Source organism: Vidua macroura, chromosome 1, assembly GCF_024509145.1.
Source record: "Vidua macroura isolate BioBank_ID:100142 chromosome 1, ASM2450914v1, whole genome shotgun sequence".
In the NCBI taxonomy this organism is placed as follows: domain Eukaryota; kingdom Metazoa; phylum Chordata; class Aves; order Passeriformes; family Viduidae; genus Vidua; species Vidua macroura.
The window spans coordinates 38,924,533-38,939,520 of record NC_071571.1 but is presented as its reverse complement, the minus strand read 5'-3'; the positions used below and the strand labels follow the sequence as shown (position 1 = coordinate 38,939,520).

The 14,988-nt window shown below is 38.8% G+C and overlaps 1 protein-coding gene across 4 annotated transcripts in view; it reads right to left on the bottom strand.

The window, feature by feature from the left end:
- RARB (retinoic acid receptor beta) overlaps positions 1-14,988 on the bottom strand; it is a 204,448-nt gene that overhangs the window by 61,882 nt on the left and 127,578 nt on the right. For all 4 annotated transcript variants that reach the window (XM_053970722.1, XM_053970716.1, XM_053970735.1 and 1 more), the window contains one exon: positions 5,517-5,665. In XM_053970722.1, the coding sequence (XP_053826697.1) occupies positions 5,517-5,665 (149 nt within the window). The remainder of the gene's footprint in view (positions 1-5,516; positions 5,666-14,988) is intronic.

Here is a 14,988-nt window from a genome sequence, read left to right as displayed (position 1 = left end):
CAATCAGAGGAGCTTCTCTCTCTCTTAATAGACTGCAGAAAGCCCAGCCTTCAAAGTTAGGCAAGTAGTTTTGGGCCTCTAGTTGAGTGGCGGGACTGCCTCACAGTGCATCTGTAAGTGATTAAGTTAAAACTGTAACAAAACAACAGCTTTTCTCCTAACCTTAACATCTTAAGCTTAGCAACAAATTTGAATAAAGCAAAAACTGTTTCATTTTCTCTATTTTCTCTGACAAACTCCCTGTGTGTATTTTGTCATTTCTGGGGAGTCAGACCTACAAAATTACAGACCTAAATGTCAAGGTTTATATCAAAGCCTATTTTTTCATACTGCATCAAATCTTTCCCATAATAAAAATATATATTTGAGCCAGGAATATGTCAAACAAACAGACATATTTTCAGAGCTGAATACCCTTGAAAATGTATTAAATGTGGCTACCCTTTTAATTTAATGATCCCACATTAGATGTGATTCTATATGAAAACTCTGATGGAAGGAAACCTATCTTTATTTTATGATAAAAGCCAACTTGGGATCACTCAGTATTGAAGCCGATTTATCTACATTTTTGTCTGTTAGCATCAATAACAGGCAGGGAGGCATCTTCATCATTCAGACAAAACTGCTGGACCGTAAACCTATCCTCTTATATGCTGCGCTGTCTTCTCCCATGAAACTGCTCTAGGCATCTTTGCTGCCCACCGAATTCAAGCCAGTAATCCAGGCAGGACTGTCAGCAGAGGAATGCCGTCTTTTAAATGCCCAGAACAAGAGACAAGGCTTTCAGAGACAGCTGAAGCTGCCAGAACACCAGCTTCTCCTCCTCACCCACACAATGCTGGCATTGTGTGGGGAATCCAGCCCACTACTCTCAGTCCCCCTTTCTGCAAACCCGGCTACAACAACGACTGAAGTCAGGACCAAAGAGCTGAGCATTGGGTGACAGTCAGCCCTATAACCACTTGCACCAGCTGGATAAATCCAAATTGCTCATTTTCAATGGAATTTGTTTGCGTGCTATCTAGCAACACCCAGAGACTGGGGGGAAAAAAAGATCTCAGAAGTCTGTAACTGAGGTCATGAAACAACACAAGTAGATTCCAAAACCCACCTCTGAGATGCCATGCAGTTTACAAATTGGAAAAGTTGTAAATAAGCTGAATCTTGTCAATGTACTGTTTTACACATAAAAAGATGGAATGTCTATGGAAATTTTCTTACAAAATACACTGTGAAGATCAGTTTGATTTTGAAACTCTAATACATACAGAAAGCCAATCACCAGGTATGAGGCACATACACTTTTGTGTTTTGCGTAACATCCAGAAATAAACACAGAAGCACGCTTTTTGGGGAATTTTTCAACCACTTTGACTGTTCACAAGTACCTATTATGAAATACTCCATCCTCTAAAAACCTTAAATGATTAGTATATCAACACAAGCCACAGAACAGTCTTCCTACTACAGCACAGTACTGAAAACTCCAGTAATGAATAAGACAGCAAAGTCACTAAAGTATTTGGCAAAGGAGGTTAGGAGGTTGTTCCGAGATACCTGGAAAAATAAGAACCAAGGATGACAGTGAGTGGGAAAAGAGGAAGGAAGGACAGGAGAAGACACCAATCCCATGTGAGAAGACCACAGCAATGGTTTGAGAATTAAGGCAGCTGAAGCCAGATTCTCAGATTCTGGAGGAAAAATGACAACAGATAGAGTAAAATAGAATACTGCAGGTCAGAAATGATGTCATCATGACAGAATATCTGAAAGAACTGACATTATAGTTGGTGATGACACAAAGAGAGGGTGGAAAGTTCTGGCTTCATGAACTCTGTGTCCAAGGTAGCAGAGAGGTGAGCAAGACAACATACCAGGGAAAGATGGGAGGGGAGAAGTCAGAGATGGGAGGGGTACTTTGGAAATCATCCATGGGTTGGTGGCAGCTGAGGGAAGATAAAATTTACAGCACAGTGTTTCCCAAATTGAATATCACAAGGTCACAGTCCCCATCCGCAGCTCTCCAAGGGCTCCTGGCTGGAAGAGTCTCAATTAAACATACACCTGTCATAAGCAGAATATTGCCATGACATCCCCCATTGCTCTACCATAAAAAGAGGTCAGTAAACAATGATTTTTAAATAGAAAAACAAAGAACTGAACCTTGGGGAATGGCATCAGGAAGTGGATAAAGAGCCATTCCAGGAGATATTGAAAAATCAGCAAGGAACGAGTCCTGAAAGCCAGGAAAAAGAAAGCCTGATGAATCAAAGGCAGCCATCAACCCAAAACCTGGAGGATAAAAAACTGTTCCATGCATTAAATGATGACTTATAATGATCACTGTGGCAGCAGCTTCACTAGAGCTCAAAGGAGAAAGGTAAAAGAGAAGGAAACAGAGAGAAAACTAGAAGAAAACCAATGGAAAGCCAGCAGAGAGAAACAAAAGATCAGGGTCCTAATTAGATAAATATGATGTGAACAGAGTTTTCCATTTGTGTTTCCCTTGGGAAACAGGACTGCCAGGAGTTCAAAGTGAAAGGTAAATGAGTCAGAAAGGAAAAAAGGAAAAGCTCTGGGAAAAGGACCTCAGAACAGAGGAAGGTGCAAATGCAGGAGAAAAAATGAGTTAAATTAAGACTTAACATCACAGAATGGAGATTGCAAATTCGATGAAGAAAGAAGAAGGGAAAATAGAAGTGAAAAAGGAGAAAGTTGCAACACAATCAGATGAAAAGAGAAAGAAAGGGATTGGCTGATATTTTAGTCTAGCTTCTTATGGAATGAGATTGCCTCTCCCCATCCCAACAGCTTCTGAATATGCTGGTCAGCTTCAGTGACAAATCTTGAAGAAAACCAGCTCTTTGAAATTGCGTGTAAATGTGTCTTCAAGGTAAAGGGGTAATGAATTTGAGTTTCCTAACTACACAAAAGGCTGTAACACGAATTCTTCATTATTATTATTGCTCCCTTGATTTACTAGAGAATCAGCATGAAGCTGCAACCCCATACCAAGAAGAAGCCTTCAGTGAAACACAGCTCTGTAATAAACTTAGGTTAATCAACTGAAAGGCACAGATGCACAGGAGAGAAGGCTTCCTCAAGCAGCAGTGCTCAGCTCTCAGTGCTTATTGAAACTTGCAAAGCAACTGGCTAATTTTTGTGTGAAGGAGGCTATAAAGAAAAGAGGTGCATGAAGAAGTGATATTGAGAACAGAGGGGGAAAGTAGACTTGAGAACAGGCAGAAGCCTGTGTGGATACAAATCAGAAGTTCAAGGTGGTAGTTTACTTGAGGTACAGGACCAACAGCTGATGAGCGTATGAAAGCAATTAATGTAAAGATGAAGGAAAAGAAAAATAAACCAATCAGTCAAAAAGAGCTCAAGAGGAAAGGGTAACATTCTTCAGAGAAAGAGTAGAAAATGGCAGCACATGTTTCTGAGGTGGCCTCTGGTGTTGCAGTCTGCTATCTGCCCTCTGCTGACAGTCAGCTCACCTCTTCTGTTGACCTAAAAGCTCAGACAGCTTTCAACAGCAAATGTAGCACCTGACTGTCCACCAAAGGGACCTGCGGTTGATTCAGCAGCCACATCATGTTCTTGCCATTTTCTATCATTCGCTAAGGAATTTGATTCAATCCATGGAAGAGATTCCGTAAAACCGTAGTCCAACTTTTGCAGAGCTAGCATCAACAAACCCAAATATTACCAGTTTCAAGCAGCCAAGTTACTACTTTGGAATCTTGTTATTTCTCATAGACTGACAGGCTTTGTGTGCAACCAATCTTTTTTTCTTCTTCTTTTAACATTAGCTATCGTTAAGTGCTGAATTACCCCATCTTGCAAATTAGCAAGTAAGTGAAGATAATATTTCTGTTCTTGTTGAGTAATGGCTAACACATTACAAGATGGATTTCCTCATGTATTTTGACAAGTGAGATCTTGCTTTAATTATTTATGAAAATGGTTTGCAGTAGGCCAGTGAAAGTCCTACAGTGTGTTTTTGCATATTTTTCAAAAAGAATGAGCTCTTAGGGACATGTGATCTTTCTGCCATGGTCTGCAATTATGTCTGTGCTTAGAGGTAACGTGGATGAGCACTACCAGCATTTGCATGTTAGCATCTGAGTATGACAAGATTTCCTATTTAAGGAAATCAGCTTCAGCATATTCTTTCCATAGTTCATCTTGACAAACAGTTAAATTTTGATAATTTTGTGGTATCTAAAAGGAAAAAATACAGACAAGACATCCAAGAAAAACCTCACTACCAGAAAGAGGTTCTAAATCTGAGGTGAGATTAAGAAGTTACTTTCACTAATTCAGTCTCTACAAATATAAAATAGGGGGGAAACCAGATTTCAATCCTTCAGTATTTTGTCTAATGACAAACACAGGACTATGATATTTTATGCAAGTAAAAAAGGCCGCTAGAATGGAAGAAGTTGAAGGTTCAAAGGATAAAGTAAAAATGGCTAACTGCACACTATCTGAAAAATATATCATTTCACAAAAATAAACCAGCAAAATGCTTTTTGTTAATTTATTCTAAGAACTTTATTTATATGGCTATAGCGCCTGTCACATTTTCAGCATGCATTAGTACTGTACTAAACACTACACATCTATTTTAAGCTAAAGGATGAAAATCATAGGTCTTTTCTTTAACTGTTAAGAAAGATCATTGCACTAGGATATGCTAACAAATTTATCTGTGGAACCATCTGCCCTATGATATCATTCTTTCCCATTTTTCACTCTACCTTCTTCCTTGCATGCATGGAAGTGCACACTGTGTGCACACCTCCAATAATTGCCACACAAACAAGGTGTGGCTAACATTTCTTCTCTGCTGGGTGTCTTCTCTTCAGGTATTCTCTACTTTTGAGTGGTGTGCTTTATTACTGCATCCTATGGACAGCCATCAATTCATGCTCTGACAATCACAGCAGCAGAAGGCAGGTGGCAGATGTACCAGCAGTGAAGTCTGACAGATTAAATTTTGCAAATACAAACCTGCTAATCCTCAAATTCCCAAATTGATTTGAGATTAGTTACATAGCTAGAGACTACACCAAAAATATCCAGATGATTAGATCCTGTTCCCAAATTCCACCCCCTGAGTACAGAGAGGTAGAAGTACACAGAAAAAGGCCAAGAGCAGCCAAGGGCCATGGTAGATCTCAGGGAATATCTGACCTACAAATGTACAATGAAGACTCTCAAAATGTTTTCCATTTATTCTTTGATTATGTCTACATCCATGACCACATTCTCATACAAGTCAATAGTTAAGGAAGTCCCTGAAATGTGTATTTGGCAGAAGTTACGAAGGGAATTAATTCCAAGAATGAGGGTAATATATTTGTTTTTAGTCATGAATCAGAATTAATTCACGCAAGAAATTACAGCTGTCTTTGAAGAAAATCAAGTCACACCAAACTGCATTGATTTATCCCTCTCCTAAGATGAAATGCAGCCCTATAAAAGGAAAGGGAGATGATGGCACTCACCTTACATCCCTCACAAGCACTGACACCATAGTGATATCCAGATGACTTGTCTTGACAAACAAAACAGGGCTTGTAAACACGAGGGGGTGGAAGTGGTGAAGGAGGGCTCGGAACAAGTTCCTCAGAACTGGTGCTCTGAGTTTCAACTGCTACAAAAGAAAAAAAAAAATTGAATGATTCATAATAATTTTGAATAAATATAGCCATATTGTAAGTATCAAAGTGGCCCATACCTTTCTTTCCATAATAAATATTAATTTGTCTTTCCTAGAAAATTTAAAGGGAGCTAAGCAAGGCAAACAATGGCAGCACTACATCCTACAGCCTCAAAACTGTATTTTAAAGTACCCAATAATTTAGATGTAGGGCATGAATCGTACCTGGCTCCCAAAAAGGACAACTTTGAGCTCATGTTCTGATTTTAGCCTATTGAATTGTATAGCATCCATGTGTACAGGTTGGATATCAGCCTTTAAAGGGAAACTGTGATTGGTACCTAATCTTGGAAGAGTTTTTTAATATCTTGCCATTTTCTAGGTCAGTATGCAATTCTGATCTAATAGGATAGCAGCACATATCAGGATATATGTAAAAAGTGTGAGACCTGAAGTGAAAATTACCTAAACAAGTTGTCCTTTTTTTTTAAATCTGTAAAACTAGCACAACCCAGCAACACTTCCTTACCTACCTTAGGACCTGTATATCAGGAAACCTTGCTGAGAAAAAGCTACTTATATATTATGACCCCCACATCTCTTTATTGCCTTAATATTTCTAGATGGCCATTTGTTTTGAACCTGTTGAAAAGCCAGTAACCCCTTTCAGGGAAAGGACGTGAAAGCTCTACGATGCAAGCTAAGACATGTGAACTACATCTTTCCAAAACATCTGCATTCGTTTTCTGTGATATGCTGTCATCATTCCTCACATTTATTGTGGATGTGCAATACATTTTCATGTTTCACCTAGTTGTCTGCTGCTTCTCAGATAAATCCCTCTAACTTTTCAACAGATATACAGGAATGACAGGATCTGTGAACTCAGATCTAGCCAGAAGTATTAGGCACTATCAGCAGAGCTAAATCTCCAGAGTACTAACAGCAGGCCCTAAAGAATATTACTCAATGGAAAAATCTTAGACAAGATTTACTGTACAGGATATTTTTCAGATTACGACGATGATACGTTTGTATTAAACTCATGATTCATTGTCAACTCATGTGTTCCTGAATTCACAGAGGGCATCACAACACATAAGGCAACCTCTGATTACTCGTGAGAGACGGGTCCCTTTCTGCCTTTTTTCCTTGGGTTAAGTTAGTATCAACTTCAAGGACAGACTCTTCTTGAGAAGAAAATAAATGCTAGAGTAAAGTATTAAAGGCTCTGATCTAAGCGAGGAAATACCTTTGCAATTTATTTATATATCTAACGATAAGGAGGCTGTGAAAAAACAGAAAACTAAAATAAGTAAAATAACATGGCTCCATAAATTGTGACATTAAGACAATGTCCAGAACTATAGTCATCTTTTTCAATATTAAATAAACTGAACTTGGCAAGCATCTATGTGCTCCTACTGCACCAAGAAAACTTTAATTAAGCTTTTTATTAATGAAAACTTATATGAGAATAATAATTTCTTTTCAACAGTAATTTTTGGTATTTAAGAGAGACAGAGAGTGCTCTGTTATTGATCTCTGCAAAGCCACCCTCTTGAATCACTAGTCTATTAGTACTTCTAAATTAAAGTTAGATTCATCAAATGCCCTTGAGAAGCCCCAAACATTCCTTGCCTTATTTCATGCTCGTACATGAATTACGGTGGCTTCCAATGAGTCTATGGAATGATAAAATTTTAGCTTTAAAACTGCAATACCAGCAGATAATGTGTTTTGTATTAGCTCATTCTACTCTCCCGGTCCACCTAAAAGGCAGATTTTAAGCTCCCCATGGGAAAACAAGGTTGTGTCATTCAATAAAACAACTGCTCTCCTGCAATCCTTCTGCGATTTCAGTCTGGGGAAAGCAGCCTTTCAGGAATAATACTGATACACTTCTGTTTATTCATCAATTCATCCTAAACAAGCATCAGCATCCAATAGAGTGTTCCAACTCCAACCAGTATTGTACACCAGACCGGTCTCTCAAGCATTATAGAAACAACAGGAGCTTGTGATATCCAGAAGAGATTATGCAACCAACTCAGTTCATAAATACACAACAGAGTCAGCAAGTGAAGTGTTGAAGGTACTGCTAAAGAATACTTTTCAGGACAATTTGAAAAGGTATACGATAAGGAAGGAGCCAATGAAAATCAGAAGACTCTCTCTAAAACACCATACACATGTGCCACTAAAAGGACTTAATCTACTAAAAATAATACTTTCATTAGCTTAACAGCTGTCTAGATAGTTTGTTTTTTCGTGTTTTTTTTTTTTTTTTTGGTTGGTAGGTTTGGGGATTTTTATTTGGGTATTTTTTGGGGGGGGCAGGTTGTTGGTTTATTTTTGTATAATAAAACCCAGTTTGGGCACATTCACTTTTGATCACAGGCAAGGTGTGCAGTTTTCTGGAGAAGCTTGAACCTGCATTCATACATGCTTGACTCTTACTCCAGTTCCTGGCTTACTCTTCTTCCTTGGATTTAGCTTTTGTAACTCTTTATTTGAAAAAAGTATGCAGTGCCAGGGCAGAAGTCCTGTGAGGCACCTGTAGCAACCCATGCTCATAATAAAGTGTTATTTTTGCAACATGTTGACAGCTAATGGATGCATGACAGCAGAAGCTGCTTTCTTCTATGCATGTCTACACAAGCAACAAGGAAAAAAAGAAAGGATGGGGGGTGGACAGTTGACTTTTCCAGAAGAAGCATTTTTAAAGCAGTCCTACAACTTTAGGGAGAAGCCAATGGGGGAAAAAAGGGAAGAAAAAAATGCAACTTCTTTCCTTGCCCTGCTTTCTTGTCCTATGGGATGTGACACTTCAGGATCCCTACTCACCTGAGACAACAGAGCCTCGGTGCTGTCACCCAACACCTGAATGCAGCTTAAGCACACAGGGACTCTCAAACAATCGGTCACTTCACAATTCCTAAGATGTCTGAAATTTTTCTAAAGGTTAGATAAAGTAGCCGATAAGATCTTTAAAAGCACAGCGTGCTTTCTGAGAGCTAATTTACTGCCAGCTAAACCGTGTTGACAGATGGAGAAGGTATTTTATTTTGAGACCAACAAGAAGCAGGCAGGCACTGCAAAATGCTTCATGTTCTCCTAGAAGCTTAGATTATTAAGCTCGCATGTTAATGCACACTTTGGACAGTTGAGTTTTAAAAGAATAAGAAGTTGTAAAGCAAATGGCATTTCCTGGATAGCCTCAAGGGAATTTTGAATACTGAGCTCAGGGTCCCTGGTGGGAAGCCGCAATTTCAGCTAATTAGGGTGAATAGCAAAGTGTTGCATTTGGTCAAAACATTCTGTTAACCCTCATTTTTGTTGGCACCAACAAGAGTCTGGATTTTTTGCCTTTTCTTTTCTTTTTTTTTTTTTTTTTTTTTTTTTTTTTGTGAATTCACTGCAGGAGTGCAAGGCACTCAGCTCACATACATTAGGCAGAAAGTCAAAGGAAACGCCAAAGTTCAACTAAAGTACAAGTAATTAGAACCAGATTCTCTGCTGCTTGTATGTGTGCATTTCATTGTAGAAGTTATTTATAAGCCTCCAAACATTTGAAAAAATAACTATATACTGTAGATCATTTAATTTTTATGTCTCGTCTGGAAAAAAAAGTCTGCTTTTAATCATCTTCCAGGAAAGAGCCAGGAACTGGGAAAGTGGGTCTCAATTGTTTCAATACAAATTTCTCTCTTTCATGTGCCACATTAAACTATACTATAAAATTAAATCCAAAATATCATTGACTTTGTCCCCCTCCTTTTTTTTTTTTTTTTTTAATAAAAAACTTCTTTGAATTTGTCATGCTTAAATAGTTTGCATTGTTATGAGGGTTTGGGTTTTTTTAAACTCTTGTTTGGAAGACAGACAAGGGGAGAAGGAAAAAAAAAAAGAGTGAGAGAGAAAGAAAACATTATCGTGGAGACTTGCCAGCCTTGACTTAGTAACCTGGCCATGACCCTCCAGCAAGTGTGTGTTTGACCCGGTCACACATGACTCTAGCTGCGTACTGTTGCTGGGCTATAAGTCCCAGATACTTTTACCATATATACAACAGGTGGGGATCACAGACAACAGAAAGAGGAAAACAAAGTCTCCCCTTGTGGGAAGACTCCCATTTTCTCCCTTGCAAAGAAAAAAGCACAAAGCAAAGAAGTTGTGCTACTACTTCAGTACTGGCACTTGCTGTGCTGGATCTTGTTTTTCCCCAGGGGTGGATGCACGGAGGTGGAGTGGGCTGAGGGCAGGAGAACCTCAGGGGAAGCCATGTGCAAATGTTAATCAACACAGAACAAATTACCACAGTCAAAAATCTTTCCTTATAGAGCTGGGTATGCATCAAAGTTCAAGAAGGAATGCTTTTTATTGCAAGTGAACACAACATACCTGGACTAAACCTACAAAAACTGCAAACTCAGATATTATTACCAGGATTTTCAGAAGTACCTAAGAAACTTTGTTTTCCACATTTGAGGGTTTCTTTTTTATTTATGTCTTCATATCTGCACACATCTGCCTTAAAGCTACGATATTAAATATATTTATTCTATTTTAATTCTTGGTTATAATTTTTGCAGCATTAATTTTAATCAAGTCAAGCATCTCTACCAGACTGACCTTAAAAAAAGGGTGGTATTCTGGAAGAAAGCCAAAGAAACCCTCTAAAGTCTACTGGCTTGCATTTAGTCTGAAAAGAGGCATTCTACTTTCAACAGGGACATCAGAAGATGAAACTCCATGACCTTGTTTCTTTTTGAGGGTGCCCAATCCAAAATGATCCTTTTCTGTTATTTTAAAAGCTAATAGAGTATCTAACAGGTTTCTACTATGTGCTGCTCAGGATTCATACAGTATGATTAAAAAAACAACAGAACTAGGAAGAGATAAAGGTTATAGAGCTCAGAAGCCTGGTCTGCAAGGACCAGACTAATGGACAAAACTGTATGCAAGGTCACCTAAAAAGAGTCTCAGACCCAGGGCACTTTAAGGGCCATGCAAAGGGCACAGGCTGCTGCTGCCAAAACTATCTCAGACAAGGTGCAAGTCCCGATAGGCGCAGCCGAGTTGGCAGGAGCTCTCTAAAGCTGAAGTACTTTTTCTGCTACAACTCTTGTCAGCTAAAGAGCGATAGGGACAGCTGGCTTCTGTCCTGAAGCATCTGGGAGAAGAGGGGTCCTGCTGAACTCTGCCCTCCCCTCAGAGTACAAGAAGCAGTGAAGCACACTCTCTGCTCTGATATCCTCACCCTAATGAAGTTCCAAGAACAAATTTAGCCATTGCTCCACTGCAGCCAGACATACGACCAGGACAGTATTTTCTTCCCCCACCCTTCTGCATCTCATGCATTTAGACAGTGCACTATTTTGGGCAGGGCCTCAGAATGTGCTGTACAGTAACTGGCGCTGCAGGACTTTCCAGTGATACTCCAATTCAAATAATGGTAATGATCATGATCCTGCCAAGTCAAAAGATATTTGAAAGAATGAACCCTGAAAGGCCTCCACAGTCTTGAGGGGAGACATTACTTGCAAAGCAGGTCCTTAGAGCACTTTCATTTTAACTGTTGTAGCATTTCAATGCTAAAACACAGACTAAATTTAAAGTATGATTTAAAAAAAAAAAAACAACTTCATATTCAACTCATATTCATATTCAAATGCCTCGCTGTTTATACACCAAGCTGTATTTGTCAACTGACAGAAAAAAAATGTTTACACTCGTTTGCTGCATTTTCCCCAGCTGAGAACTAGGAGAGAGAGAGCTGCATCATATTCCTTCATGCCTTTCATCAACAAAATTGCCAAGTTTCAATTGCAAATCTGTAATGTTAACCAGCAGAGTCATGTAACATAAGTCAGTGGAGTCAGTGGATACCGATCTGGGCCATACAACAGTATAGCCCTTTGAAACCTATATTCATATCAGGTGATTAGGGCCAAGAAATAGTTTAGTGTCCTACTACCAGCATAGCAGAGCTATCCAGATTTTTTTGCTCTAAGTCATACAACAACAGCATCTATCTTCTAGTTATTTTTCTGTTCTACTCCCATAATATAATTTATGTTACTTAGCAGCTAACTTCTTCACAGGTTATATTATTCCCCCAAATAATCTCTACCAGTTGCCCATTGAAGAGTAGAGATTATTTTGTAACGTACTTTTCTGTTATGACACAATTTGGCCTCTTTATCAATCCATTAGTTAAACATGGCAATTCGGTCACCTGACTTTATGCTGGCATTTAATAAGGCACTCCAGGAGCCCCACATGCCAGCACATCTTCCGGAGTGACATTCCTGAACAGATTCCCTGAGTGACTCTCCTCAGGCCCTGCTGTCCCTGGCCACACAGCAACACCAGCACCGCTTCTGGTTCTGCCATATTTAGCAGTGTGAAAGATCCTTCTCTCTTCTACATGCTTATCTGATCTACAAGCATGGTCCCTGCCACTCCAGTACATGAATAATCCATGAGCATTCATATTTTTACCTTTGTAACGCCTAAGTGAGATAAGGGAAGAGCTATTCTAGCTTTACAGACAGGAAACAGAAGCACTGACAGTTAAAGAGCTTTATTTGCTTGCATCATAAATTCCTAGAAAAATGCAAGCATTACCGAACTGTTTTTTGGGTTTTTTTTTTTTTACCTGTCTATAGCACTAAGCAGTGTCCTCAAAATATAGCCTTACATGTCTTGCCCTAGGTTTCACATGGGATACATGACAAAGCAGGGAACTCTGTTAAGTCTCTGCTTGGCCCCTCTATTGCAGGGGCTCTGAAGCACCCCCAAGTCTGCATATGCACTCCACTCATCTGCCCACTGTGAGACAGGACAGGGACTGGGTGCCTCCTGCCTCCAAGAGCCACTGCTGCTGCCAGCAGGGAACTCGGGAGAGATGATGAAACCTTGCCTTCATTTTCTGATCTCTGCAGCCAGTTGAGAATCAGCTTTCTATAAGACTACCATCATATATACAATTACACAGAAATGCCCTAACAGGGAACTGACTTGGCTGAGAGAAATCCTGAATCCCCTCCTGAAGGCAGCACAGCAGCAACTGTGTATTGCCAAAATACCCTCTACTCTTGACTGTACTATCCAAGCCTCACATACCACCAAGATGTTAAGTCTGAATCTAGCAGGTTAGTCTTATAAATTAAGTACGTATGACCTGAAAATTGCCAACACACAATCAGGTATTTCTGAAAGAAAACACCCAAAAAACCTTTGTCTGAAACTGCTGCATCTTTTTGTTGTGTCCTACAGTTAGACAGGGGGAGCTGTCACTGCACCACTTTTGGTACTTCTCCCAGCAGAGCCACAACTTTTGGCAAGTACATTCTCTACACACATATTTACAGCAGTTAGCAGTAAAGGACAACGAGGAGGCTGCAGCTGCTCCATAGATTTGCAATTTCTGGTTCTTAAGCACCAGCTCCACTAAACCCTGAGGTAGTATGTATAACTAACATCACCTTTTCAAAGAAAATTATACTGCTTTTCAGGCTGAATTTTTTTTTTAAGTTATGTCAGCAAAGCAGTTCTACATTTGGGTTTATGTGTCCGTATAGCCAGAGAGATGTATTTACACCTGAGCAAACGTGGAAAGCAGAAAGCTTGTCAGGATTAATTATATCAGGGCCAAGAACTGCATCTGGTTATACCTGTGTTACTCTCAAGACAGCCAGACTTAATGATGTGCTAGTAACTGAGAACAGGAGCGTCCTTCGCTAAATAAATGGCCAGGCAGACACCATGAGTGAGCCAGGGTGAAAGTAAGAGTAGAGACAGGATGGCCGCAGGGTTTGGCAGGCAGAGTTTACAGGGCAGCAGCTCATCACTTTGTATTAGGAGCCTACCTTCGAAATGAAAAAGAAAACATGTTAAATGAAAAAAATAAATCGTATGGAAAACTGAAGAAAAACATCCGAAAGATGCTAGCTCTGTAGTTTTTTCAGGTCGGTGATTTTCTGCCTGTCCATTACCATGCAAAACCACATCAGTCTCAAGTGAAAATTCTGCATTACTGCAAAACTGCAAAATAGGATCTTCCTTAAAAAAAACAAAAAAAACCAAAAAAAAAACCCCAAAAAAACAATAATTGTGCCATCATCTGCATGAAGTTAGATTTTCCTTTGAAAATGGAATTTTCTTACAATTCAGGCCCTGGCTGCTTTACCTGTGAATTCCTATGGTCAGAACTTTATGTGGAATAAAGTGGCATAGTCAAAGAAGAGACACAAATGCAGAGAAGGTGAGAACTCTGACCTCTTTATTCTTTATGAAAAATAAGCCTATTTCTGTGGACTACTGATACAAATGTGGTGTAACAAATGCAGTGCTTTCCCTACAGGATCCAAAATTTTAAGAAATGGCCCACTGTAAGGAAAGAAACACTTAAAAATAAAAGGGGTCTGATTCTTTTTTTCAGCTATGTTTTACAGTGTTGCTACTCCATTGATTCCAAAAAAAGACTCTTGTAAACATAAATGGGAGAAAACCTAGATCGAGTATCATCAGTAATAAAAGAAAATTGCAAGGGCAATGAAATAGTTGCTATAATTTCTACACACATCTAGATATTTCACTAATTCATAAAGTCTCCATTTATAGTTATTAAATGTTTTATAGTGTTTTGAGGATTTTTATTTTTAAGTCTTTTCAAGCATTGAAACAGAATTAATTCAGAGTATTATTCTAAAGGAATGATTTTATTCTTCAGAACTCACCTCCTATCCAAGTTGGTATTAGTTTTTGGTATTACTATGTCTGCCAAATAAATTTTTTATTTCCTATATATTCAACATATCTTATGACACTATTCATCATGACTTTTTGCTGTGGCTTGAATCCAGCAATAAAAGGAATGTTTTAATATCTTTAATCATGTAATGCTATTACACAGTTGTTCAGTACCACATGGACAAAATAAAACTATTGTGCTCTCTTTGGAAATGCCATAAAACTGACTTGCTGTGTAATATTTTACATATCATTTCATTTCTCAAATTTTAGGACCATTAGTTCAGAACATTTTGATCTTAAAGTGTTTTCAAATCTTAAAATTAATAGAGTGACTCAACAAGAGCCAATTCAGTGATCAAAAGTACTTCAAGTTAGTAGAGTAGCAGTTAAAATGCTTATCATTACAATTAATTTGTATTACAGCCACACTGCTGGATTTCACTAATTGATTTATATACCCTCCTTTCCATACCCATTTACAAGGGCAATTATGAACTCCATCACATATGTTTAAATGGGATACATTAAAACATTATCTAGAAACTAGACTGCTG